This window comes from Malaclemys terrapin, chromosome 20 (genome assembly GCF_027887155.1).
Source record: "Malaclemys terrapin pileata isolate rMalTer1 chromosome 20, rMalTer1.hap1, whole genome shotgun sequence".
NCBI lineage: Eukaryota > Metazoa > Chordata > Testudines > Emydidae > Malaclemys > Malaclemys terrapin.
In genome coordinates, this window is record NC_071524.1 from 8,548,380 (window position 1) to 8,574,711 (window position 26,332).

A 26,332-nucleotide genomic window follows, 5' to 3' on the forward strand; every position below is an offset into this window, starting at 1 on the left:
TTAGAGCATAAGCTTTCATTTTCTGATGCAGCAGTGCAAGTTGGAGTTTGGCAGGTGAATAAATATATATTTACAGAGATGGGTTTGTAGCATTACTATGCAGAAGACCAGTGCTAAAGAGGTCAAAACAATCAGGGGGGATGTGTCCCATTACTAACTGTTGATGAGAAGTTGTGAATACCAAAAGAGGGAGATATTTTTTTCTAGTGAGCCAGCCATTCCCAGTCTTTATTCAGGAGGAGTGTGATACAATCAAACTTGCAAATGTATTCCAGCTCAGCAGTTTCATGCAGAAGTCTGTTTTTGAAGGTTTTTGTTTTTTTTTAAGTATGGCAACTTTCAAGTTTGTCACTGAGTGTCCAGTGAGATTTCTTGCACATGATGGCATATACCACATTAGTGGATGTGCAGGTGAATGAGCATGGTGTGGCTGATGTGGTTAGGTCCTGTGATGATGTCACTTGAGTAGATATGTGGACAGAGTTGGCAACGGGGCTTGTTGCAGGGGATTGTTCCTGGGTTGGTGTTTCTGTTGTGCTGTGTGTGGTGAGTATTTGCCTCAGGTTGGGGGGCTGTCTGTAAGCGAGGATTGGTCCACCTCCCAAGGTTTGTGAGAGCAAGGATCATCTTCCAGGATAGGTCTTCCAGGATAGCTTGATGATGTGCTGGAGAGGCTTTAGGTGGGGTCTGTAGGTTTTTGCTTAAACTGTCTAACATGGCTACCCCTCTGAAACTTACCTCACCTAGTTAATTATTCACTAATACTATAGGACATCATCACAGGACCTAACTACATCAGCCACATCATAAGGGGCTCATTCACCTGCACATCCACTAATGTGGTATATGCCATCTTGTGCCAGCAATGCCCCTTTGCCATGTACATTGGCCAAACCGGACTGTCTCTACACAAAAGAATAAATGGACACAAATCTGATATCAGGAATGGGAACATTCAAAAAACAGTGGGAGAACATTTTAATCTCTCTGGACACTCAGTGACAAACTTGAAAGTTGCCATAAAAACCTTCAAAAGGTTAAAAAAACCTTCAAAAACAGACTTCTGCATGAATCTGCTGAGCTGGAATACATTTGCAAGTTTGATTGTATCAGACTGGGCCTGAATAAAGACTGGGAATAGCTGGCTCACTAGAAAAAATTCTCTCCCTCTTTTGGTATTCACAACTTCTCACCAACAGTTACTAATGGGCCACATCCCCCCGATTGTTTTGACCTCGTTAGCACTGGTCCTCTGCATAATAATGCTACAAACCCATCTCTGTAAATATATATTTAGTCACCTGCCAAACTCCAGCTTGCACTGTTGCATCTGAAGAAGTGGGCTGAACCCCACGAAAGCTTATGCTCTAATTAATTTGTTAGTCTTTAAGGTGCCACAAGACTTCTAGGTGAGGTAGTATCTTTTATTGGATCAACTTTGGTTGGTGAGAAAGACAAGCTTTCAAGCTACACAGAGACCTTCTTCAGGTTTTGGAAATGTAATCAGAATGTCACAACTAAATACATGGTGGGACAGATTGTCTATCATAAGTAGTTATCACATATTTCAAGGCAACATTTAAGGTGAAATGGTCCACTAACACCCCTCCTGTCATAGGGGAGAAAGGAAGGGAGGGGTGGGAAAGGCAGCTTGGGCATGTGTGTTTGATAGTGGGTTATAAATTGTTGTAATACACCTTATATCCAGTGTGTCTAATCAAATCTGTGATTTTTAATGTCTAGTAAAGTTATGAATTTAAGCTCCCAGGATTGTCTTTTGAAAGTGTTGTGCAGGTTTCCTTTGAGGATGAGGACTGACAGGTCAGATACAGAGTATTTTTGTTTTTTATCATTTTCCTGTATGAGTTCATTCAAGAATGTAGTGATTGTCTTGTTTCACCCACATAGCTGTTATTGAGGCATTTAGTGCACATACATTTTCTATACACTGAAAATCCTGGACTGAATAGAGAAAGTTTCAGGCAAGTTTGTACTGGGCATGGCTGAACCATGCCTCCACTGCTGCTACCTGTGTAGCTACACTGCTATTTTTGCTCCCGCTAGCTTGATAGCCAAAGAAAAGTGAGACACACTGATGACAAATTGCTAACTGGGCAATTTTTGAACTCTTTATTATTCTCTCTGCATCAATTCATTTTTTTATCACACCACCATAAGAAACTCAAATAGTTCTGCTCAGAGTTTCAATTCTATTTTTTGTTGCCTTTTCTATGAGATTTTTACAAAACAGAAGCTTAAAACTCCTGTTAAGTTGAAAATGTCTGACCAGACTTCACACTGGAACTGTGATCAGCATGCATTAATACTGGAAATAAAGGTACAAATTTCATCACCAACAAAAGATATATGTAAAGATACACAGGTCACAAGAGCTGTAATGCAGGTATAGATAATAGGTTATTGGATCCCATTTTCAAGTAAAAATTCACATTTTAGCTAAAATACGTATAAAACTCATATTTGTGTTGATGTTGAGATGAATGCTGGCTCAGTAGTTTGGTGATAATAGGCCCTGATTGATTTCTGAAATTAAAATTAGACACTTCCAAGTACAAACAGGGGCGGTGAGTTATATACTCTCCTAGTGCTGGGCTCCAGCAATATTCACGGCCCAGGGACCCGGCTCCACGAATGTTTGGGGCCGGGTCTCTCCCCCAGCTCCATATGCCACCCCTGCACGCCTCCCCCGAGGGTCCCCCGGCCCCCACTTGCTGCCCCCGCTCACCTCCCCCTGGTCCCGGAACCTGCAGCTCACGCTGACTCTGCTCTGCTGGTTCCCGGCATCAACTGCTGCCGCAGGCTGCCCTTATCCTGCCCTTCCGCCCTAGCCCTGAGCCTCTCCAAAGCCCCAAACCCCTCATCCCCAGCCCCAGCCAGAGTTCTCATCCCCCAGCACCCTAATCCTCTGCCCCAGCCCTGAGCCCCCTCTTGCATCATTAACCCCTCATCCCCAGCTCCACCCCACACCCCAACCCTCTGCCCCAGCCCTGAGCCCCCTCCAACACCACAAGCCCCTCATCCCCAGCCCCAGCCAGAGTCCTCATCCCCCTGCACCCTAATCCTCTGCCCCAGCTCTGAGCCCCCTCCTGCATCATGAACCCCTCATCCTCAGCCCCACTGCCCTGAACCCCCTCCTGCGCCCAAACTCCCTCCCAGAGCCTACACCCCCTCCCTCTGCACCCCTCCCACCCCAAACTCCCTCCCAGAGCCTGCACCCCTCACCCCCTCCTGAACCCTCACCCCTTGTCCCAGCCCAGAGCCTATACCCAAACTCCACCCCAGAGCCTGCACCCCTCACTCCCTCCTTCACCCACACCCCCTTGCTCAGCCCGGAGCCTGCACTCAGCACCCAAACTCCATCCCACATCCTGCACCCCAGAGCCTCTCCCCCACCCAAACTCCATCCCAGAGCCTGCACCCTGCACCCCTCTGCACCCTAACCCCCAGCCCAGGGCCTACATCCCAGACCTCCTCCCCCCCACAAACTCCCTCCCAGAGCCTTAGGCAGGTGGGGGGCAGAGTTTTGGGGGGGCAGGTTCTGGGTACCACCAAAATTTCTACAAACCTGCCACCTATGAGTACAAATACATAACAAGTACATTACTGCTATTCTCTGGGAATAGTAAATTTGCTTTGAATAGTTTATGTTCCACCAGGGGATAAATACCAGGGAGGGAGAGGAATTATTTCAGCTTAGTACTAATGTGGACACGAGAACAAATGGATATAAACTGGCCGTCGGGAAGTTTAGACTTGAAATTAGACGACGGTTTCTAACCGTCAGAGGGGTGAAGTTCTGGAACAGCCTTCCGAGGGAAACGGTGGGGGCAAAAGACCTCTCTGGCTTTAAGATTAAGCTTGATAAGTTTATGGAGGGGATGGTTTGATGGGATAACATGATTTTAGTCAATAAGTCAATAACATGCCATCGCTGGTAATTAGTATCAATGGTCAATGTGGGTCTGGCTGGAGAATCTTGCCCGCATGCTCAGGGTTCTGCTGATCGACATATTTGGGGTCGGGAAGGAATTTTCCTCCAGGGTAGATTGGCAGAGGCCCTGGAGGTTTTTCGCCTTCCTCCACAGCATGGGGCAGGGGTCGCTCGCTGGAGGATTCTCTGCGACTTGAAGTCTTTAAATCATGATTTGGGGACTTCAACAGCTGAGTCAAGGGAGAGAATTATTCCAGGAGTGGGTGGGCCAGCTTTTGTGGCCTGCATCATGCGGGAGGTCAGACTAGATGATCATAATGGTCCCTTCTGACCTTAAAGTTTATGAGTCTATGAGGTTACAAATATTAGTTTTTGCAATGAAAGCTGTTATTCAGCAAAACATTTAACTTTAAGCTTTAACTTTGAGCAGGGGTGAAAGTACATAGAGGGACTTACCGGTAGACCGGGTCCTTCCTGGCCAAGGTGTGAGGGCAGCTCTGACCCCTGGAAGGGATGGGGTCTCAGGCAGACGGGGCAGGACTGGGGAGTGGGGACCATACTCCCCCAGCCAGCCCTTCATGGATGCTGCTATTGTGGTGGCCAGGAGCCCTGGTGCTGCGGCGGTGGCAGATGGGAGCCCCCGGGCTCTGGCAGTGATTTGAAAAGCCTGGGGCTCAGCGGCCAAGAGCCCCGGGCCATTTTAAATTGCTGGGCCCCCCCAGGGCAGCTGCCCCCTTTTCTCCCCTGTAGGCAGCCCATTCATAATGCGTGGATCAAAATTAAGCAATTTCTCAGACTTCGATTTTGCTTTATATCCTCTAAAATCATGGTGAAAGTGCAGATAAAAATAGACTGGGTTATGCACTGATTGTCCGAAGCCTTAACTGCTTACTCTTTCTCTATGCAAGCCTTTGAAATTTAAGACACTTAAAGCTTTGCTATCCCTACAATAAAAACAGTAAAGCTCTTTTCCTGTAAGAATGTGAGTTTCAGTGCATTTATACCACAGCAGGGATCTGTAGTCTTTATACCTTTACAGGAATGCAATGTCCATGTCTACCTCACAGAATCTGAAAATACTAAATTTGTTAGTCTCTAAGGTGCCACAAGTACTCATTTTCTTTTCCTGTAACCACAGTCTCAATAAACTGTTGAATTCTTCATAATTGAATGTTTTCATTATGCAACTCTGCCATAGGAGGGTAGGTGGGATACAGATTGCAGCTGCACCATCCCACTGGTCACCATTTTGAGCTGGTAAATGGGGTTTAGTGGGAGGAGCATTTGCCAGGCATGACAGATGCAGGGAGGGGAAAGGTAAATGGGTAGATGGGCATGTGCCTCTGTGGCGTGGACTTGAATGCGGTCAGTAGTTGGACCATTAGCAAACTGATTGCCTGGCTGAAGCCGCTGCTATTTTGTAAACCTGTACAGGGGGCCAAATGAGGAGTGTGAATGAAAAGAGGGAGGGAAGTGGGGGCCAGAGACTCAGAAAGGCTCCTAGCTCACATCTGTTAAAAACAGCTACAACCATTGCAAGCTAGAATTACAGTGTAACATAATAATTAATAATAATAATAAACATATTGAAGACAATTACATGATGAGGTTCCCTCAGTAGGATCTTCCTATTCAGTCCCAGATGTGTTTCTGGCTGGGAATCAAGCTCGGTTTCTACATGGCAGGAATCAGGCTCACTTCCTACCTGGCCGGCATCAGGTTCCTGAGTCCCAAAGAGATCCTGACTTTCTGGGAAGAGCTGTTCTCTGACCTCCCTCATGTGTCTTTTCCAAAAACTCTTGCAGCTTGTCCTTGAAGTGAAGTGGGAGGGGTGGGGAGCAACAGAGCGGGCAACAGGCACTACTACAGGCTGGGGGGTAAACTACAGCCCATGGGCCACGTCCGGCCCGCAGGACTCTCCTGTCCAGCCCCTGAGCTCCTGTCCAGAGAGGCTAGTCCCCAGCTCCACCCCTTTTGTCCCCCCCACCCCCCACAACCTCAGCTCGCCATGCCCCCAGCACTGATGCTCCACCATCCCCGGTGCTCCAGGAGGCATGGTCAAGGGGTGGGGAGTAGGGGGGGTGGATAGGGAGAGGAGTCCCAGGGGTGGTTAGGAAGCAGGGGGGTTGAATAGGGGGCAGGGGTTCTGGGGGGACAGTCAGGTGGTGGCAAACGGGGGGGGGGGTTGGATGGAGCTGGGGTCCTGGGGGGATGGTCGGGGGCAGGGGCCGGGCCATACCTGGCTGTTTGGGGAAGCACAAACTCCCCTACCTGGCCCTCCATATAATTTCAGAACCCTGATATGGCCCTCAGGCCAAAAAGTTTGCCGACTGCTAAAGAGAAAAGGAGCTGGGGATTACAGTGGAGGAGAAGCTGGATATGAGTCAACAGTGTAGCCTTGTTGCCAAGAAGGCTAAGGGCATATTGTGCAGCACTAGTAGGAGCATTGCCAGCAGGTCAAGGGAAGTGATTATTACCCTCTATTCGGCACTGGTGAGGCCACATCTGGAGTACTGCATCCAGTTTTGGGCCCCCCCACTACAGAAAGCTGGTGGACAAATTGGAGAGAATCCAGCGGAGGGCAACAAAAATGATTAGGGGGCTCGGGCACATGACTTTTGAGGAGAGGCTGAGGGAACTGGGTTTATTTAGTCTTCAGAAGAGAAGAGTGAGGGGGGATTTGATAGCAGCCTTCAACTACCTGAAGGGGGGTTCCAAAGAGGATGGAGCTTGGCTGTTTTCAATGGTGGCAGATGACAGAACAAGGAGCAATGGTCTCAAGTTGCAGTGGGGGAGGTCTAGGTTGGATATTAGGAAACACTATTTCACTAGGATTCACTTATGATTCTATGATAACAGGGTCCCCAATCTCCTTGAGTTCAGTAATGGTGTAATTGATCAAAATCTGGTCTGGCTCTTCAAAAATGAGCAGGCTACATTTCCACTGCTGGACCTTTTCCTGGTATTCTTTGTTTTAATGTGAGGGCTCCTGAGATGTTAGCTCTTTACCTGGTGATGGTAGGAATCCCAGTTTTCACCCTTCATGTACAACTGCTTAGCAATGTGCACACAAAAATCTTGTGTTCCAATGGTTGACCAAAAGAGCTTGCTGCACCAGCTCTTCTACCCAGATGGTGATCAGATTGAGGGTCTTGGCAAGGTTCCAAGCAGCTGCTCCAGGCACATTATAAGGCTTCTGGAGTAACATCACAACAATGCTGATATATTCAAATCCAGGAGCAGATGGTAGCTGAGCTTCTGTGATCTCTGATGGCATGGGGAGGGGCACATGCAGAGAGACTTACTCAGTTGAATATAGACCCAGATTATTATTATTAGTCAGACATGAATCTGGTCCATTTATTGAACAGAAATATGCTGACATTAAATTGTGAACATAACCCACCTGTATTTATACCTAACTCAAAGACTGGTTATACAATTTAGCACAGATACAGTAGTATAATGTAGGTTATTGTTTGTTTACTCTTAGCTGCTAATATACCTTACCCAGATAAACTAGTAGTTAGCAATGGAAATAAATGACATTTCTAGTTCTGTTTGGGAGAGCTCAGTTTTACAGATTCCAGTTCAGTTCCATTCTTCCTATGGGAAGCCATTCCTGCAGAATTAGCAATGTATGTAACTATGATTTCATAGGCAATGATTTTTCAGATCACCTTTCTGGCTCCAAAGCATTTTGTTACTTTGGATTGGTCAACGGTTACATAACACATCAGGAGCTTTGGCTTAGTTTGATCACCAAAACAGAGACTGGGCTATTTTAAATTTATTCCTCTTCTTTAATTGAAGAAATTCTTATTGCTGTTTCTTTGTGGGAATTTTTAAAGAACGGATAAACCACTTCTGAGAATGAACAATCATTAAATGTGAACAACACAGACATGTCAGCCAAACTGAAAAAGGTCACCCGCCCCTCTTGGTAACTAAGGTAAACTCCAATTTTCTTGGGCTTTTTCTGAACTGTGACCCGGGTCCAAGGATCTGTTTTTGCCCAGTAATCTCTCCCCTTCAGACCCAGAGCCCAGAATCCCTCTTTAGGGGACAAGGAAATTTTTCCTTTTCTCTGTATTGATTTTCTGGCCACTCCCAGATCCCAGTCAGTGCTACTCCCAACATCCACCTCCCAGTAGTGCTCTTCAGAGGAGAATCCTTCAGAGCCCAACACACAGACAGTCGAATCAAACCTCTCTGGAGTTGGTGGAACTTTCTGCTGTTGCACTTCATATTTCAAGCTCTTCTTATCCCCAGCAATGGAGAGGTAGGGGTGGGCTGTCTCTGCATTGAGAGTGATGTCATCTGCAAAGAGAGATTGGGTTTTCAAAAGCACTGGTCTAATGTCCGTCTGAGCTGGGTTAAGAGAATTTTACAGGGTAGACCCCATCCTGCACTCCTTTCTTAGGTGGGAATTTTGCTTGATTGAAGCCTACTTGACAATGTTTTTTTGTTGTATTGGAATAGTTCAGATACATGACAGTTGTTTGAGGTTCACATGAAACTGGACGTGATTTTGAATTATTTGGGTGGCACTCATAAGAAGGATATAGCCACCTACATCCAGCTTTTAGGTGACACTGGCATTCACAAATCCCTTGCCCAGCTGCTGCCTAACCCTGCAGGCACATACATTCCTTAAGCACCTAGATTTCCACCATTAAAGTTCCCAAGTTCCCTAAACTTTCACAACTGGGCATGCACCCAGCCCCCTGAGTCCTGACATTGCCTGGCAGCTTGGCACCTAACTCATGCCCACGCTCCAGCAGGATTGACAAAGTAGGTGGTCCTCTGTCTAGCCTGCCTTTGGGGCCTGATCCAATAGATGTGAGAGAGACAAGGTGTGTAAGGCAATATTTTTTATTGGACCAAATTCTGTTGGTGAGAGAGACAAGCTTTCGAGCCACACAGAGCTCTTCTTATCACCAACAGAAGTTCATCCAATAAAAGATTACCTCATCCACCTTGTCTCTCTAATATCCTGGGACTGACACGGCTATATATCAGTAGATGTGCTCAGATGAGGAGGCACCATTCTCATGTGTGCTTAATATTTAGTCCTTGGCTTAAGTACCCTGATGAACTAGGGCCTCAGAAAAAACAAAAACAAACATTAATCTCCAAACAGCCAATCATATTGTAGAGAAAAAAATTCTTTCACCTATTATATTGGATCACTGTCATTCTCGATTGTCTTTATTACTGTACCATCAATGTTATAATGGACTATCTTTGTAATTAAAATAGTTTTGTCTAGAAACCAAAGGTGGGGATTGAGCATCAGCACTCCTGAGTTCTATTCCTCTCTTTGACACTGACTCACTGAGTGAGTTGTTCAAATCTCTTAAGTAGTCTCAATAGACTGTGTATAATACCAGCTTCACTGAGGGACAGATCCAGCTGGACTAATATTTTCAAAGAGCTTTGAGATGATCAGAAGAAAACTGCAATACAATGAAAATTACTATAACCACTGACATATTCTTATCTGGCATGAATCACCATGATTGCAACTGTCTTTCATCATCCCCTTAATGATCATCACTCAGTACCATATTCATTTTTTCCACCATCACCATAATCAGCATCAATCTGAACTCAACACCACCACTCCCAGAGTAACTTTTCACCACTGTCTTCATCAGTACTGAATGCCATCACGATCTCACACATTTCATTCTTGGCCACAACTACGCAACATTGTAGCCCTTCTCATCAGTACTCTTATTACTATGATCAAAGGAATCATCATTACCTCCGCCACCTGATCTGTGCTTTTACCCTGCTCCAAATTCTGAGTCCCTGACTCAGTGTTTCCTCAGAAAAAAACTCTAATTTATTGCTGATCCTGACCTCACATCAGTGTAAATAAGGAGTGACTCCACATAAATCCATGAAATTACACTGGTGTGAAATTGGTATTAGGTCAGAAACAGGCCCTGATATAAATGTGATTTTCCCCCCCCCCAAGTAAATACTCTGTGGAACTGAGTATGGCTCTCAGGATTTGTTCTCAGGATAACATCATTTTATGGGATGTTTCTGATTTGGTTGCTGTATTCACACAATGATTTCTTCAGTCTGGAAGAATTTTTTTTTCTGTTACCTGTTTTATTACGAGCTCTTCTCCATTCTGCAATTAGAATGAGAAATAACAGACTTTGAATTAAAAGAGTCCCTTATTAAAGATTTTCCTGCCTCAGGCAGTAGTAAGCTTCAGACTGAGGAAGCATTAAATGGCTGTTTAATGTTCAGCAGAAAGAAATGTAGATATTTATATGCACAAAAATGTTCCTAGGATGCACACATGCAGATATAGTACACCACATCTACATGAGATGTCCACACTGTGCAAAATACAGCAGCTTAAAGGATGCTCTAAACTGTTTTGGTAACCAACAGAAAGCAGGTAGTATGGTTGTTGAGCCATGCCCCTTTTTCCTGCTGCACCATTTGCACTGGGCCAGAAGGAGGGTGAAATAGTAGCTGTACATGTACAAAGATTTCCCAGTGCAAGAGGAATCCCTTAGTGCTCTAATCCATTGTTTTTGGAGAAGTCTGTGTAGTCAAAGCAGCATGAAGATGCTGCAATGTGGTTGAGAATATTAAAGAAAACATAATCACGCTCAATCTGATTAACAATAATCTCAAAAATCAAAGCAAACCTGAAACTCTTCTGAAAAACATAAAATTAAAATTTATTTGAAAAAAAGTACAGTCATTTAACTATTCAATATGTGATGTAGTACACTGCTGTACTCCCTTTGTGACACTCACTGTATATCTACATAGACGTACCAAGGGGATTGGTCACCATTGTACTTGGGTGGCTAATCTGAGCCTCCGCCTCTGCCCTGTCTCTCTTTATTTCTTTTGGGTATTGCTAGGGTTGCCGTGTCTCCTTTTCCTGGCCACGCCCCTTGCACTAGGCCAGAAGGATGATATAGGAGCATATATAGTATCTGTACACATACAAAGATTCCCAGTCCAAGGTGAATCCCATATTGCTCAGATCCATTGTTTTATAAATTATTATTATTTTATTATTTATTATTTATTTGGTTTCCATTGTTTGTGAGGTTTGCATAGTCAAAGCAGCAGGGACAAGCTGCTGTGTGGCTAAGCATCTGAAATAAGCATTTTTTTAATTAAAAGGGTTACTAAAAACAGTAGTATGCAACATTTAAAATAGATATCCCTCTCCTGCCTCTTATGTTCTTATATAATTGCCTTCCTCTGAAAATGATTTTCCTAATTAATAATAAATACCATATCCTGAAAATAAACTACATCATGAAAAAATAACTACTATAGAAAACTTATGCTGGGCTCCTGCACACACTGAAAGTTAAAATGGAGAGAAGAGGAGGCAAGGCATTAATGACGAAAGAAAAGAAGTACAAATATTCTAGGGTAACCAACCAACTTCCTGTGAGAGAAAGTCATTACAGTTCTCTTATGCCGTTAAAAAAAGAAATGGCTAATGAACTCTCCTTGGACTGAGGAAAGGCAATGAAATGAAAAAAAAAATCTCTTTTCACTTAAGAACGTTCTTCTGAAGGACAGTAGCAGCTAAGAAATCAAAGAGAACTTACCAAGTTCCTTCCGGAGTTCGTCTGCAAAAAAAAAACAACACAGTGTAATTTCAATTAGAAATTGGGTGTACGGGTTCTACCTTACCTCACTGAGGGAGCTGTCCCTGCAGACCTCCCCAATCATCAGTCTTCTCATTTATCTTCTCTCTTACACACCATACGTGACACATCACCTAGATTCAGTCACAGCTCAGAATCTTGCATTCCATAACTAAATAAAATCAAGGTCCTATGTTCTCACAAAACTGAAGACCAAGCCCTTACCCCAATGACTCCTGTTTACAAATTTCCTTCTCCCAGCCACCCTTCACCACAGATACCTTATGGGCAATGACTTGAACCCTCATCTTTTGAAGAACCTATAGTGACACCCACAATGTACAAGTAATTTGTGCTCCATGTGAGTAAATATAAACTCAAAATCAGAGTAAACCTACCATTTTCTTTCTCAAGCTTGTCTGAAAAACATAAAAATAAAATTTACATCAAAATAATACAAATCTTTCAGTATGTACTGTAGTATCCCAATTTACAGTAATGGATGGATTCCCTGCTTGGCTTCACTTACTTTTTGACATGCAGGGTATTTCTACACAACAGCTGTGTGGTGCGAGTCCCAGATTGGGTTCATGTCCATGAGTCAGCGTTATTTGAGTTAGTACCTAAGAACAGCTGGGTGGCCGCAGCAGCCCAGACAGTGGCTTGGCATATCTGCCTAGGTAAGTACCCAGATGGTCAGGTGGTATTGTACTTCAGTGGCTAGCCTGAACTGATGCCTTTGCCACTGTGTCCACCCTGCTATTTTTAGTTTCAGCACAGAGCCTGCTTCTGTGTGAGTGAAGTTGTTCACAAACTTATATATTTTTTACTGAAGATCACCTATGGGACATGAAGAAATGTTGGAATCGAAGCAGTGTTTCAAAACTCAGCTGAAGATGACTAACATCACTTTTCTGTGGAATGTGAAAAATGTTGTGTTAATGAGCAGTTAATAATGAGATGTAAAAGGCTCAAAGCCCAAATTTTGCTTGATGTAATTTGCTCTGCAGCACTATGAAATTCAATAAAAGTAAGTGTTTGAGGCATGACACAGGACAAAGTATACCAATGATCTGACATGGAGTAGGAGAGTTATATATATATCATGGACTTGGTGATGGACTCTGATCTTCTTTTCTCCCAGGTACAATAGGATGCTGACTATTGCCATATTCCCAGGGGCACTGCACCACCTCCATAAGTTACCATGAGGTCACAGCACTTGTGAAAGTAGCCACTAGCTGGCTTCCCATTCACCTGCCTCAACTTTTGTCTCTCCTTTACCCCCATGGCCACCTCGCTCAGCTCACTGGTCTTTGTGTCTCAACAATTGGTCTTCTTCATCTGCTAGCCCATGGATGAAGGAAACAGCTCTTCCTTCTCCAGAGAAGCCCAGTAATTTGGTTGCACTCTAGGGAGGTTCTCAGTGTGCATGCAATGGGGGAATGAAAGCCTGGAAAAGATGGGAAGGTGAGTGAGGGGTGAAGAAGGAGAAATGGTTGGGGGAATGATTGATGAATTACTGGGGAGGAGGAGCAGAATTATCAAGGCTGCATTAAACTTTGGCCTACTCTGTGTTCCTGACCTGAAGACCCTCCTTTTCCTGGAGAAGCAGCATATCTGGGGTGTGAGGCTGAAGACACACCAGAACTGCCCTAAGTCCTGGCAGAATACAATACTGCAGACCACGGGTCTTCCCAGTCCTTTCACAAATGTTCTTCTGTGTTGTTTCATAACCAGGAACAAATATTTATATGTGAAATGTTGATTTGAAGAAATATATTGTCCAGCTTTCCTTTTGTGTTTCAGTTGAAGTGCTGAAATTCAGTTCAGATTTACCTATTTCTTTCCTGTGTTCTGTCATGCTGGCTTCTCCTATAAAATAAAATTAAAAAAAAGACATTAAATTTATCTCTGTTACGTATTCAATTCCATACGCATAACCAGGATGCTTATTTAAGCAACATAAATGTTTGCCAAGTTATGATAGGGGGAGCCATTATTCACACACATTTTGATGTTATGATTTACGGTTGAAATTTTTATTTTTTATTAAACAGATTACTAATATTTCATTATAGTCACCACACCAGTGGCCTAATGGGTAAGATTGACTAACACTATCATTAAAAGTCTCTGCTTACACTTCTGTAACACACCTCATAAATAATGTACAGTGCCTAGCAAAATGCACATGTTCATGTGAAGGAGTTAAAGAAAACTGTATTTATGGTCTGGAGAAACTTTTGTTGATTTCACCAAAAATTTTTTTCACCAATAATTACAAATTAGGTTTCTTGGAAAAAATTCTTCATAAATAGTACCAAAAATTGTCCCGTGACTAGCTCTTTGGAGAGGAAGACAGAATATTGGTTTAAGCAAAAACTACTATGGCAGATTTCTTGAGAATAGTGTAAACCATAGCAAATTAAATTGGGAATTGTTTTCCTTTTCCCCTACATCAGTCTTTCTTTGACCAAGATGTTTAAATACAGAATTGGCTTGCATAACTTCCTGGCACCAAAGATATGTATTTAGACTATATACTACCAACTCACCAGCCTTTGGTTATAAGGAATATTGCATATCATATATTAATTTGGGATTTTACTGGATTTCAATTAAATACATTTTATTTTTATTTTAATTATTGGGAATAATTCTGTAATACATTTTCATAGTGTTACGTTAGTTATTAGGGTCAGTTTATATATAATATATAAAGTGAAACTTTTCTTATTTCTGTGTTCCTTCAAAAATATGTTTGGGTTCCTTGAGAACCAGAGAATTTAACTGAGCTAGCTTTCACATGGGATACTTCAATGTTTTAGAGAGAGAGAGAGAGAGAGAGAGAGAGTCCTTTGATTATAGAACTCCTTTGTGTGAAGTTGCATTTCAGAAAACAGTGTAAACTCACCATTTCCTTCCTGGATTTGGTCTGGGGAAAATGTTGTGTTTAATATATTGAAGTACCTAGCTCGACTTATGTTACTTTTCTTCCTAAATATGTTTCAGGCCTAATGCTTAGTTAAAGCTGAGAGATGCTTCCCACATGAATTAAGGGGATGGGATCAATGGTGACTGCATTATCTTGGCACCTCATGGATTTTCACATTTGCAACATCCCCCTCAGCTCAAATAAAAGTTCCCGCTCCTCACCAAAATGATTTAGGGTTTGGATCATCTGATGGTATAGCTGAATGGGCCGATTCCCAAGGGCCAAAATATTTGCAATAATTCCTTGCGGTTCACTGACTTCTGTTTTTTCATTGTCTGAAAAAGGAATATATCAAGATTAGATAAATAGATAGACATGTAGAGCCTGGATTCTTTTAAGTCCAATGGAGTGTCAGGTGACTTTGCATCTAAACATCATTCTAAATTGTGTGACACTGCACAATGGAGGAACTCAGAATTAGAAATCTATCAGAAATATTTCTTCAGATAAGCTTCCTTTAGACGAAGTCTAAATTTCCATATACCAAGAGGTACCATCATCATTTGATATACAGGCCCAGCACATGTGTAAGTTGCCACCAGGTGGCTGCCCATACACCTCCCTCATCTTTTCTTCTCTCTTGGGCTCCTGTGACTACCTCACTCAGCTTACTGGTGTCTGTATCTCACCAGTTGGTCTCCTCTATCTGCCAGCTGAGTGAGGAAGGAAAAAATATCTCCAGAGAATCCCAGTAATTTGGTTTGACTCCAGGGAAGTTCTAAGTGTGCATGCATTGGGGGAATGAAAGCCTGGGACAGATGGAAAGGTGAGTGAGGGGACTATGGAGATTTCAGGACACCAACACTGCCACATCACCACCAGAAGCTCCAGCTGGGTTTCTGGTGGAGAATTTGGTGAAGCCAGACACTACAGGAAGTACCAACCAGTAGGTTAGGAGTGGAGGCCCCTTGCAGCCCAATGATTGGGCTATGCTGGATATAAATAAGGAAGTCATAATGGGGATGCTGACTATCTGCGTGCTTCTGTTCCAGAACTTGCCTTGCTGTGCCAGAGTCTGGCTTCTCACCCCAGTTCATTCCTGTCTCCGCTATACGGCTCCTGGCTGCAGCTCAGCAAGTGACCATGATTTCCTGGCTTCCTGATGCAGCTCAGCCCCAAGTTTGCCATCATCTCCTGACTGTGATTTGGTAACTGACCCACACACACAGGCAGCCCATGGACCAGCCCTGACAACTGGCCAGATAACAATTTATTAGTCTTCTTTCTGCCGTCATTCCTAATGCATCTGCTGCCCACCATTTACTGACATCAGCACCACACCAGCTGTGCTTTCTGTTCAGCCACATTAAACTGATTTTCTCCCCACCCCAGCCAGCTGCCTGCCTGCCTTCCCACACCCAACAGATCCTTTGCCTCTTCCTCAGTTCTTCTGCAAGCTGCCTTTCTTTTCCCACTTCCCATGCTAACAGAGGTGTTGTTGCTGGAGTTGAAAAGGGACTTTGCTCTTCTCCTCCTCTATGCAAATGGGCAGAAACACTCAGCATTGCAGTTCAGCCTACCTACCTTTTTCACGCTTGTCCCCCCCCATAAAACTCTGACCCCTCACCTTGGTTAACTGAGAATCGTCTGAACTTCTCGAACAGTTGAAAAGGCTGGCTCCCACGTTCACAAATCCGTGCAACAATCCCTGTGGATCGATCGTCTTCTGCTTTTGCAATACCTGAAAAAGGGACATGTGCAGAGATGTATATTTAGACATGTATAGCCTGTTGTATTTTAAGGAACAAAAGGAAAGTAAGGTCACTTTACATGTAAACCTCAATACTTTGTCAGATCCTGGGCAAGATTCACAAAGGTACTTAGACACCTAAATCCTGGACTTAGGTGACTATTATTTATCCACAGTGGGACAGCTTCTGTAGGAGAGACTGAGGGATTCCCTAATTCAGAATATCCCATAGCCCAGTGCTTACAACACTCACCTGAGAAGCAAGAGAACCCTTTTCAAATCCTTTCTTGCCATCAGACAGATTGGGGAAAGGAACCTGGGTTTCCTACACCCAAGATGAGGGCTCTAACCACCGGGCTAAAACTTGGCAAGTGGGGAACCCCAGCACTTCCTCTGACAGTTTTGTGTGAAGTTAGATGCCTGCCTACATCACTCTCACAAGAAAAACATTAGGCACCTAAGATGTCTGACTCTCAGAGATAGTTCCTAGCAGTGGATTGCCAGCAGAGATAGATACCTCCCTGTAGCCTGGATTTAGGGGCCAAACTCCATGATAGTGGCAGGGATCAGTACACAACCCTCTTGTCAGCATTTCCCATTAGGTAGCTTAGGCAGCTCCTCACCTCATGTGTTTGTTTGGTTTTTTTTTTTGTGAACAGCACTCTAAATGTATTATAACATTAGGAGCCTGAGAAACAAACAAGATTACTTGGAATTGCTCATTTATGAGCATAAATTCAATCTAGTTGGTCTCCATGTGACCTGGAGGAATGATTCACACAACTGGGAAGTTAAAATCAATGGCTATAAGCTATTTAAGAAGAAGGAGGCAAGGGGGAGGAATAGCTCAGTGGTTTGAGCATTAGCCTGCTAAATCCAGGACTGTGAGTTCAATCCTTGAAGAGACCATTCAGGGATGTGGGGCAACAAATCTGTCTGAGGATTGGTCCTGCTCTTTTATTTTTATATATATACACACACTGAAAATATGTCCTTAAAGTCTGTAGAGACTGGTCATCAGCAAAGTTGGGGGGGAAAAGGTCTTCTGTCAGACAAAGAGATGTTTGATCATCTATAATTTTGTATGTAAATTGAGTATTGTCTTATTCACAATGAGATCCCTCTCATTAGGCTGAACTGAATAAGAAGAATTTCAGAGAGGAACTGAGAAAAAGAAACAGTAGGGGAGGAAGGAGCAGATGACAGAACAAGAAGCAATGGTCTCAAGTTGCAGTGGGGGAGGTCTAAGTTGGATATTAGGAAACTGTTTCACTAGGAGGGTGGTGAAGCACTGTAATGGGTTACCTAGGGAGGTGGTGGAATCTCCATCCTTAGAGGTTTTTAAGGCCCGGCTTGACAAAGCCCTGGCTGGGATGATTTAGTTGGTGTTGGTCCTGCTTTCAGCAGGGGATTGGACAAGATGACCTCCTAAGGTCTCTTCCAACCCTAGCATGGTGTCAAGTATCAGAGGGGTAGCCGTGTTAGTCTGAATCTGTAAAAAGCAACAGAGGGTCCTGTGGCACCTTTAAGACTAACAGAAGACTTCTGTTAGTCTTAAAGGTGCCACAGGACCCTCTGTTGCTTTTTCCAACCCTAATCTTCTATGATTCTATGATTAATCTTATCTGGAGGTGCCGTGCCCTTTAAAGTGTAGAGAATACACCCAGAAACCCTTCACTGAGGAAGCAAAAGGACCGCAGCCTTTCCTCATGAAAAAAGGGGTATCAGCCAGGCTTGCTTGAAAATTCTACAGAAAACTTTTAGTGTGAAAAATTTCTTTAGCCCATAGGATAACCTGGCAGTTAAATTTAGTTTCTAGAAAGCATATTGTGGTTTTGTTTTATATGTAACCATTTGTTTTTTACTTACTATTCCTTGAATCTCTATTACATGATAATAAACTAATACTAGTTTTCACTACAAATATATCTCTACTATGGTGTTAAGCAAAAGGCTAGTCCTGAGTCCTGAGTTGAATTTCACAAACTGGGGTGTACTGTTCCTTTGAAAAGAGCAGGTCTGGTAATCCTGTGAGCCTTCAGCGGACCAGGGACTGTACAATGCTGGGAACACTCCAAAGACAAGGAGGTTGGTGTGCGCCAATCTCTATCTGTACAGATGAAGCAAAGCCTGATGGGGCTTGGAAGACTGTGCTTGTTTTGCCAGAGGTTGACAGTTGCAGGAAGGCACAGACAAGACTAAGGATGGGGGCGGGGGTTTACATGCCGCACAAACCTGGGTACCCCTGGGGAATGTAATGGACTGTCTTTTGCCTTCCCACAACCTGAAACATTAAGATATGAATAGACCCACACACTAGACACATAGAGCCTGGTGTCTTTTAACACAGAATAGGAATGGAAAGGCCACTTTGCATTTAAACATCATAGTAAATTATCACACACTGTACAGAATACAGAATTTAATGATGGAGATTTCACAAGCCTGTTTTTCCAGGTCTGTTTGGGTACAGACACAGTAGGATGCTAATAATTGCCATATTCCTAGGGGTACTGCACCACCTCCATACGTTACTATGCAGTCACAGCACATGTGAAAGTAGCCACTTGCTGGCTGCCCATTCACCTGCCTCAGCTTTTGTCTATCCTCTACCCCCATGGCCACCTCACTCAGCTCACTGGTCTTTGTGTCTCAACAGTTGGTCTTCACCATCTGCTATCCCATGAAGGAAGGAAACAGCTCTTCCTTCTCCAGAGAAGCCCAGTAATTTGGTTGCACTCTAGGGAAGTTCTCACTGTGCACACACTGGGGGAATGAAAGCCTGGGAAAGATGGGAAGGTAAGTGAGGGGTGAAGAAGGAGAAATGGTTGGGGGAATGATTGGTGAATTACTGGGGAGGAGGAGCAGAATTATCAAGGCTCCATTAAACATTGGCCTACTCTGGGTGCCTGATCTGAAGACTCTCCTTTTCTTCGGGAAGCAACAGGTCTGGGATGTGAGGCTGAAGACATGACAGAGCAGGCCTAAACACTGCGGACAATGGGCCATTCCTGTCCTTTCACAAGGCCTTGTCACTGAATGCATCCTGAATTACTTGGTGTCTCAGGTGGATCTAATACCTATTAGTGTTTGATCTAAGGCACTCACAGCAACATCTTTCATGTCTACCTAGCACACTACCTACACACTACCTAGCACAAGGTGCCCCTCTTGTGGCTGGGATCAGTAGACAAAAACACTCAAAAAACTATATAGACATAGACTTCCACTGCAGAGTTCAGTTGGAAGTTATACGAAATGTCCGCTAAATAATGTACTATATTTGGAAAGAGGGACTGTGACTTCAAAACAGTAGGGTGCCAATTTCCTGCATGGAGTTTTCAACACATTGATTAAATATCTAAGCAAACTTAACTCTCTGGGCTAGCTTCCACTTGGGATACCCCAATGTATATAGATAGATAGATAGATTATAGAACTCCTTTGTGTGAGGTTGCATTTCAGAAAGCAGTGTAAACACACCATTTCCTTCTTGGATTTGGTCTGGAAAAAAAGGATACTTTTAATATATTAAATTACCTAACGCTACTTAAGCTACTGTTCTTCCTAAATAATATTCCAGGTCTAATTCTTAGTTCAAACTGAGTCATAGTTCCCAGAAAAATTAAGGGGATGGGAACAAATGGTGACTGTATTGTCTTGGCACCTCCTGGATTTAGGGGCCTTTCAGAGATAGGAGCAGTCCTCGGTGTATGCTACAGGTAAATTGGAGGGGACTGAACTCGTGCCATAAACCCTCATGTCCTCAAAATAACCTCGGCCATGCCCCATCAATACCTTAACACCAATGTCTCTAAAGAGGATGGAATAGAGTCATTCTACCAAAGCTAGGCCTCTGAGGAGTATCCCTATAGCTGGGTTATCACTGGGTGGACAGTTCTTGACTGCTGGAGGACTCTAAAGGGACCAGCAGACACTCAAAATCAGACCCTTTTTCTTCACTCAACCTCTTTTCTTTCCTGGCCTGTCTCCCTTTTCCCTTACCCTGTTTTCCTACAGATATCTATCTTTCTCCCCATTCCCTCTCCAAATCTCTCCCTCCATGCTTGTCCATCACAGTTTTCTCTCTCCTACCTATCTTCCCATCACGTTCAACTCTGCCCTCAACTTCCCCATAAGTTCTCAGTCATCTTCCTCACTCTTTGTCCGTTTCATGTTGTTAGTTATTTTTCCTTGTTCTCTTTCCTGCTTACTCACCCTTCTTCTAGTCACCCCATGCCCCTTTTCTGTCCCACTTCTTCTGTGTCCCTACCCTCACCCACATCTTATATGTAGTTCTCCATCCCAAAGCTTCCCTAAGATTTATCTTTCTTTGGCTGTCCTTAGCACTCCCTCAGCTCTCCTGTCCTCTCCCTCTATTTCTTTTGCAATGTCTCTCAACCACTTAAATTTATCCTCTGCCTTCAACCATCCTTTAATAAATGTTTAATTGTGACCAGATTAATATAATTAATATTAGCAATAAGGGAGAAAGAACACGAGCCAGAATAGGGAGAGAACAGGTTAAAGAATATTTAGATAATATAGATGTATTTAAGTCAGCAGGGCCTGATGAAATTCATTTTAGGGTACATAAGGAAGTAACTGAAGTAATCTCAGAGTTCTTAGTGATTATTTTACAGATCTCCTGGAAGACAGATGAAAGATTAGAGGACTGGAGAAGGGCAAACAGAGAAACTCAATTGGTAAAGAGCTAGAAGATTATTTGGTGGTAAGTAACAGTCAATATGGATTTATTAAGAACACATCATGACAAACCAACCATTTTCCCTCCTTGACAGGTTTCTGGCCTACTGGATGGGAGAAACCTGTAGATGTGATGTTGACTTTAGTAAGGCTTTTCACAGAGTCCTAAATAACATTTTCACACACAAATTAGGACAATTCTGTCCAGATGAAGTTGCTATAATGTGAGTGCAAAACTGGTTGAAAGACCATACTCAGAAAAGTAGGTATCAATGTTCACTGCCAAACAAGGAGTTTATATCTAGTGGGGTCCTGCAGGGGTCAGTCCTGGGACTACTACTATACAAAAGTTTCATAAATTACTTGGAAAATAGAGTGACATATATGTTTATAAAACGTGCAGATGACAACCTAGGAGAGTTAGCAAGCACTTTGCAGGAAAGAGTTAGGATTCAAAATAAGTTTGATAAATTAGAGAATGGTCCGAAATTAATAAGATGGAATTTAATAAGCAAAGCACTTCACTTAGGAAGAAAAAATCAAATACATAACTATAAAATGGGGAATAACTGGTAGGTGGTGATAATGCAGAAATGGATGTGAGGGTTAGAGTGGATCACAAATTGAATATGAGTCAACAAGATGATGTGGTTGAGAAAAAAGGCTACTGTCATCCAGAGTGTATTAATAGAAGTGTTGTATGTTAGATGTGGGAGGAAATTGTCTCACTCTACTTGGCACTGGGGATGCCTCAGCTGCATACGGTGTCAAATTCTGGGCACCACAATCTAAGAAAATTGCGGACAAACTGGATTGAGTCGTGTGGGGTGGAGGGAAACAAAAATGGGGAAAAAAAAAACCTGACTATTAGAAAAGATTATAAAAACTGCCTGACACGTTTTGTCTGTAGAAAAGAAGACTGAAGTGGGACCTGATAACAGTCTTCAAACGTTTACAGGCCTGGTATAAAGAGGAGTGTGATGAAGAATTCTCCATGTCCACTGAAAATAGGAGAAGAAACAATGGGCTTAATCTGCAGGAGGGAGATTTAGGTTACATATTAGGAAAATCTTTCTAACAAGAAGGGTTGTTAAGATCCAAAATAGGCTTTCAAGGGAGGCTGTGGAATCACCATCACTGGAGGTTTTTAAGAACAGGCTGGACAAATACCTGTCAGGAATTGTCTAGCTTTACTTGGTCTTGCCCCAGAACACGGGGCTGAACTAGATGACCTCTTGAGGCCCCTACCAGCTCTACATTTTTATAAGTGTATCCTGTTTCTCTTCACTTAATGTATTCTCTGAGCACATACCCCAAATCTCCTCAGACAAGTGTCTGCAATTAATTCATTATTTCCCGCCACTTCCCCAAGTGAACCCATCAGCCTCTGAAGAATTCACTAACCTGATCAGTTTCCACTCAGGCCACTGAGTGGAATTTATCTGCCTCCGCAAATCAGCCGTACAATTCCACAGTCTACCTTCTGTTTTCACTCAGCCCACCACCTTCACTGACAACAGTCCAGCCTAACACAGACATCCCAACAATCCATTCTCTGTCTCTACACAATTAATATTTCACTAGTTCACAGTGTATGCATTTAACTAATTTTCACCATCACAACCAGAAACCTCAGTCCTGGCACCTGGCCTCTGAATTCATTGTTATCGTGTCTAATCCCACTAATGCAACGTTCCTGCAATGTCCCTAGGACAGCCCAGAAGCACTCCAGCCATCCTCTGTCCCCAAAGCATCTGAAATTCGAGCTGAAGGAAACATTTTTAAATGGCTTCTTTCTAGCTGAAAATACTGTTCTGTCAAAACTGAAATATTTCAAAGAAATTTATTTTGTCCGGAAGATTTCTGAGGTCTTGAGTGAAATTTCTTGTCAACACCAGAAGAGGCCCAAACAACAATATTTTTAAGCAGTGCAGTGGTTAGGGAGCTCCAGCATGGTGTGGAAAACCCAAGTTAAGTCCCTGTTCTGCCTAATGCAGAGCAAGGACTTGAATGTGTGTCACCCATTTATGAAGGAGATCTCCTCACCCTCAGACTATGGGGTCAATCTCCTCTCTTGGAGCTGGTCCACTTTGTAAAAATAATTACATATTTCTGTTTGGGGAGGGAATAAGGTAATAGATTCTGCTTTTCTCCTCTTCCAGACACAAGAACAGAAATCCTTGTTGCTTCAATTCATTCTTGCTGATTCCTTTCACACTTGCAACATCTCTACACCCTTCCCCCAAGTAAAAGTTCCCACTCCTCACCAAAAGGATTAAGGGTTTGGATCATCTTATTGTACAGCTGGATGGGCTGATTCCTGAGAGCCAAAATATTTGCTATAATTCCTTGGTGTTCACTGACTTCTGCTTTCTCGTTGTCTGAAAAGGGAATATATCAAGATTAGATAAAGAGATAGACATGTATAGTCTGGAAACTTTTAAGTCAGAAATGGAGTGTCAGGTGACTTTGCATCTAACCATCATTTTAAATTGTGTGATACTGTACAATAGAGAAAACTCAGAATTAGAAAGCTAATAGAAATGTTTCTTTAGATAAGCTTGCTTTAGACAGAGACATAATAGACTGCTGTTGAAATTGCCATATACTAAGAGGTACCATCGTCATTTGATATGCTGGCCCAGCACACATCCCTATTATACCTATCACCATACCAATGTATTGCTCCCTGCCAACCTGGTTCTCTGGTTTACTTCCTTTACTTACAGGACCATCCACAGTAAACGGTATGATGGACTTTACTCATCATCTCTCAGGTACAAGAAAAGAAATGCTATATATTTAGCCTTGCACAGTCTTGTATTACAAGTTTTAAAATGTAAAATGACTTTGCAGCTACATATCTCAATAAATTATCAAAATTGTAGATTATAAGAAATCAAAATCCGAAAAAATCACACTTTATCGTTACTATAATTTCTGTACACCACACATTATGCATCACAACCTTAGCTCTACCTCTTATGAATGCCAGACTTCCAGCCTTTCCCCATCCTTCCATACAAATCTCTTTACTAAACATCACCTTCCCAATGGAACAAACTGCTCAAAAAGAGTAAGAAAGAGCTAGAAAAGTCTAGAAATTTATTAATAGCAATTCTTGGACCCTAACATAACCAGGAACAAATATTTATATGTGAAATGTTGATTTGAAGAAATATATTGTCCAGCTCTCCTTTTGTGTTTCAGTTGAAGTGTTGAAATTCAGTTCAGATTTACCTATTTCTTTCCTGTGTTCTGTCATGCTGGCTTCTCCTATAAAATAAAATTTAAAAAAAGATATTAAATTTATCTCTGTTACGTATTCAATTCCATACTCATAACCAGGATGCTTATTTAAGCAACATAAATGTTTGCCAAGTTATGATAGGGGGAGCCATTATTCACACACATTTTGATGTTATGATTTACGGTTGAAATTTTTATTTTTTATTAAACAGATTACTAATATTTCATTATAGTCACCACACCAGTGGCCTAATGGGTAAGACTGACTAACACTATCATTAAAAGTCTCTGCTTACACTTCTGTAACACACCTCATAAATAATGTACAGTGCCTAGCAAAATGTTCTTTTCCATGACTGGGGCTTCCAGGCACTACCATAAGACACCTAATATATAATGCACAGCACCTAGCACAATGGGATATGAGTCAGAGTGCAGGGGGCAAAGAGGCAAGCCGGCACTCTGACCAGTCAGATGTTAATTAGTTCCCCTTGAGGAAGCTGATGCAGGTATTTAAACAATCAGTTTGGCTGGCAGGGTTGGATAAGGAGCCATCTGCCCCATCGGCCAAAGGCTGATAAAGAGGCAGGAAGGAATCTGTTTGGGGAGGGAGTAAGGTAATAGATTTTGCTTTTATCCTCTCAAGCAAGAATCCTTGTTGCTTCAATTCATTCTTGCTGATTCCTTTCATACTTGCAACATCTCTACACCCTTCCCCCAAGTAAAAGTTCCCACTCCTCACCAAAAGGATTAAGGGTTTGGATCATCTTATTGTACAGCTGGATGGGCCGATTCCTGAGAGCCAAAATATTTGCTATAATTCCTTGGTGTTCACTGACTCCTGCTTTTTCATTGTCTGAAAAGGAAATATATCAAGATTAGATAAATAGATAGAAATGTATAGCCTGGAAACTTTTAAGACAGAAATGGAGTGTCAGGTGAGTAGTATACTGCTTGATAGTATTCATCACCATGCAATTTTGACAGGTCTGTATGCCCAATTAGGGCCCATTTAGGGCTTATGCCCCACCTTTCCACCCCGTTTCCGGTAGCGCCAAACTTTGGCGCCGTCGGCCATTCTGAAAAAAATGTGTGTGTGTATGTGTTTGTCTAGTGGAAGTGTTGTGTGTGTTTGTGCTTGGGTACATGGAGAGAAAAAGGTTGAAAGGAGAGAGTGAGAGAGTGTAAAGATGAAAAAAAGAAAGTTTGAGGAAGGTTTAGAGAAAAAAAGGAAATTTGAAAGAAGAGAGGTAAGTTATTCAAGAAAAAAGGATGGTAAAACCAGGTTATTCAAGAATAGAAAGATAGAACTTAAAAAAATATTTGTTTTTAAAGGGTTAGTTTAAGAAAAGAGTTAAATAATATTGAAAACTAGATTTAAAAATGGCATTTACTAAGGCAGAGCCTGTTTAGTAACCACAGCGTAAAAAAATGAACAAAAAAGCCTTTAAACTATTTAATACCAGGGTAGGGTAAGAAAATTTACTAAGACAAAGCCTGTTTGGTAAGCCCAGGGTAAAAAAAAACGAATAAAAAAGCGTTTAAACTATTTATTATTGCGATGGTTTAAGAAAAGAACCTTTAAAAACATTAAAAAAAATTGTGTGTGTGTGTTTGAATAGGGGATGTGTTGTGTGTGTTTGTGCTTGGTTACTGTCAGGACTGAGATCCCCACTTTGAACTTTCGGGTACAAATGTAGGGGCCTGCATAAAAACTTCTAAGCTTAATTACCAGCTTAGCTCTGGTTCGGCTGCCACCATTTTCAATGGATTCCCTCCCTGGGAAACCTTGAAAAACCTTCACCAAATCCCTGGTGAAAACAAATCCAACCCCTTGGATTTAAAACAAGGGGAAATTAACCATTCCCCTCCTTCCTCCCACCAACTCCTGGTGACTCAAGATCCAAAACCCCTTTGGATCTAAAACAAGGAAAAATCAATCAGGTTCTTAAAAAGAAGGTTTTTAATTAAAGAAAAAGGTAAAAATCATCTCTGTAAAATCAGTATGGAAATTAACCTTACAGGGTAATCAAACTTAAAGAGCTCAGAGGACTCCCCTCTAGTCTCAGGTTCAAAGTACAGCAAAC

General features: G+C 42.6%; 1 protein-coding gene across 6 annotated transcripts in view; it reads right to left on the reverse strand.

The window, feature by feature from the left end:
- Nucleotides 1-7,257: 7,257 nt before the first annotated feature.
- LOC128826652 (butyrophilin subfamily 1 member A1-like) overlaps nucleotides 7,258-26,332 on the reverse strand; it is a 36,038-nt gene continuing 16,963 nt past the window's right edge. For 5 of the 6 annotated variants that reach the window (XM_054010056.1, XM_054010053.1, XM_054010057.1 and 2 more), the window contains 10 exons: nucleotides 24,988-25,101; nucleotides 24,237-24,272; nucleotides 23,264-23,377; nucleotides 16,167-16,280; nucleotides 14,761-14,874; nucleotides 13,441-13,476; nucleotides 12,000-12,020; nucleotides 11,563-11,583; nucleotides 10,074-10,100; nucleotides 7,258-8,272 (listed from right to left, as the gene is read on the reverse strand). In XM_054010056.1, the coding sequence (XP_053866031.1) occupies nucleotides 7,743-8,272; nucleotides 10,074-10,100; nucleotides 11,563-11,583; nucleotides 12,000-12,020; nucleotides 13,441-13,476; nucleotides 14,761-14,874; nucleotides 16,167-16,280; nucleotides 23,264-23,377; nucleotides 24,237-24,272; nucleotides 24,988-25,101 (1,127 nt within the window). In that variant the 3' untranslated portion in view covers nucleotides 7,258-7,742. The remainder of the gene's footprint in view (nucleotides 8,273-10,073; nucleotides 10,101-11,562; nucleotides 11,584-11,999; nucleotides 12,021-13,440; nucleotides 13,477-14,760; nucleotides 14,875-16,166; nucleotides 16,281-23,263; nucleotides 23,378-24,236; nucleotides 24,273-24,987; nucleotides 25,102-26,332) is intronic. The other variant, XM_054010054.1, reaches the window with a different exon arrangement.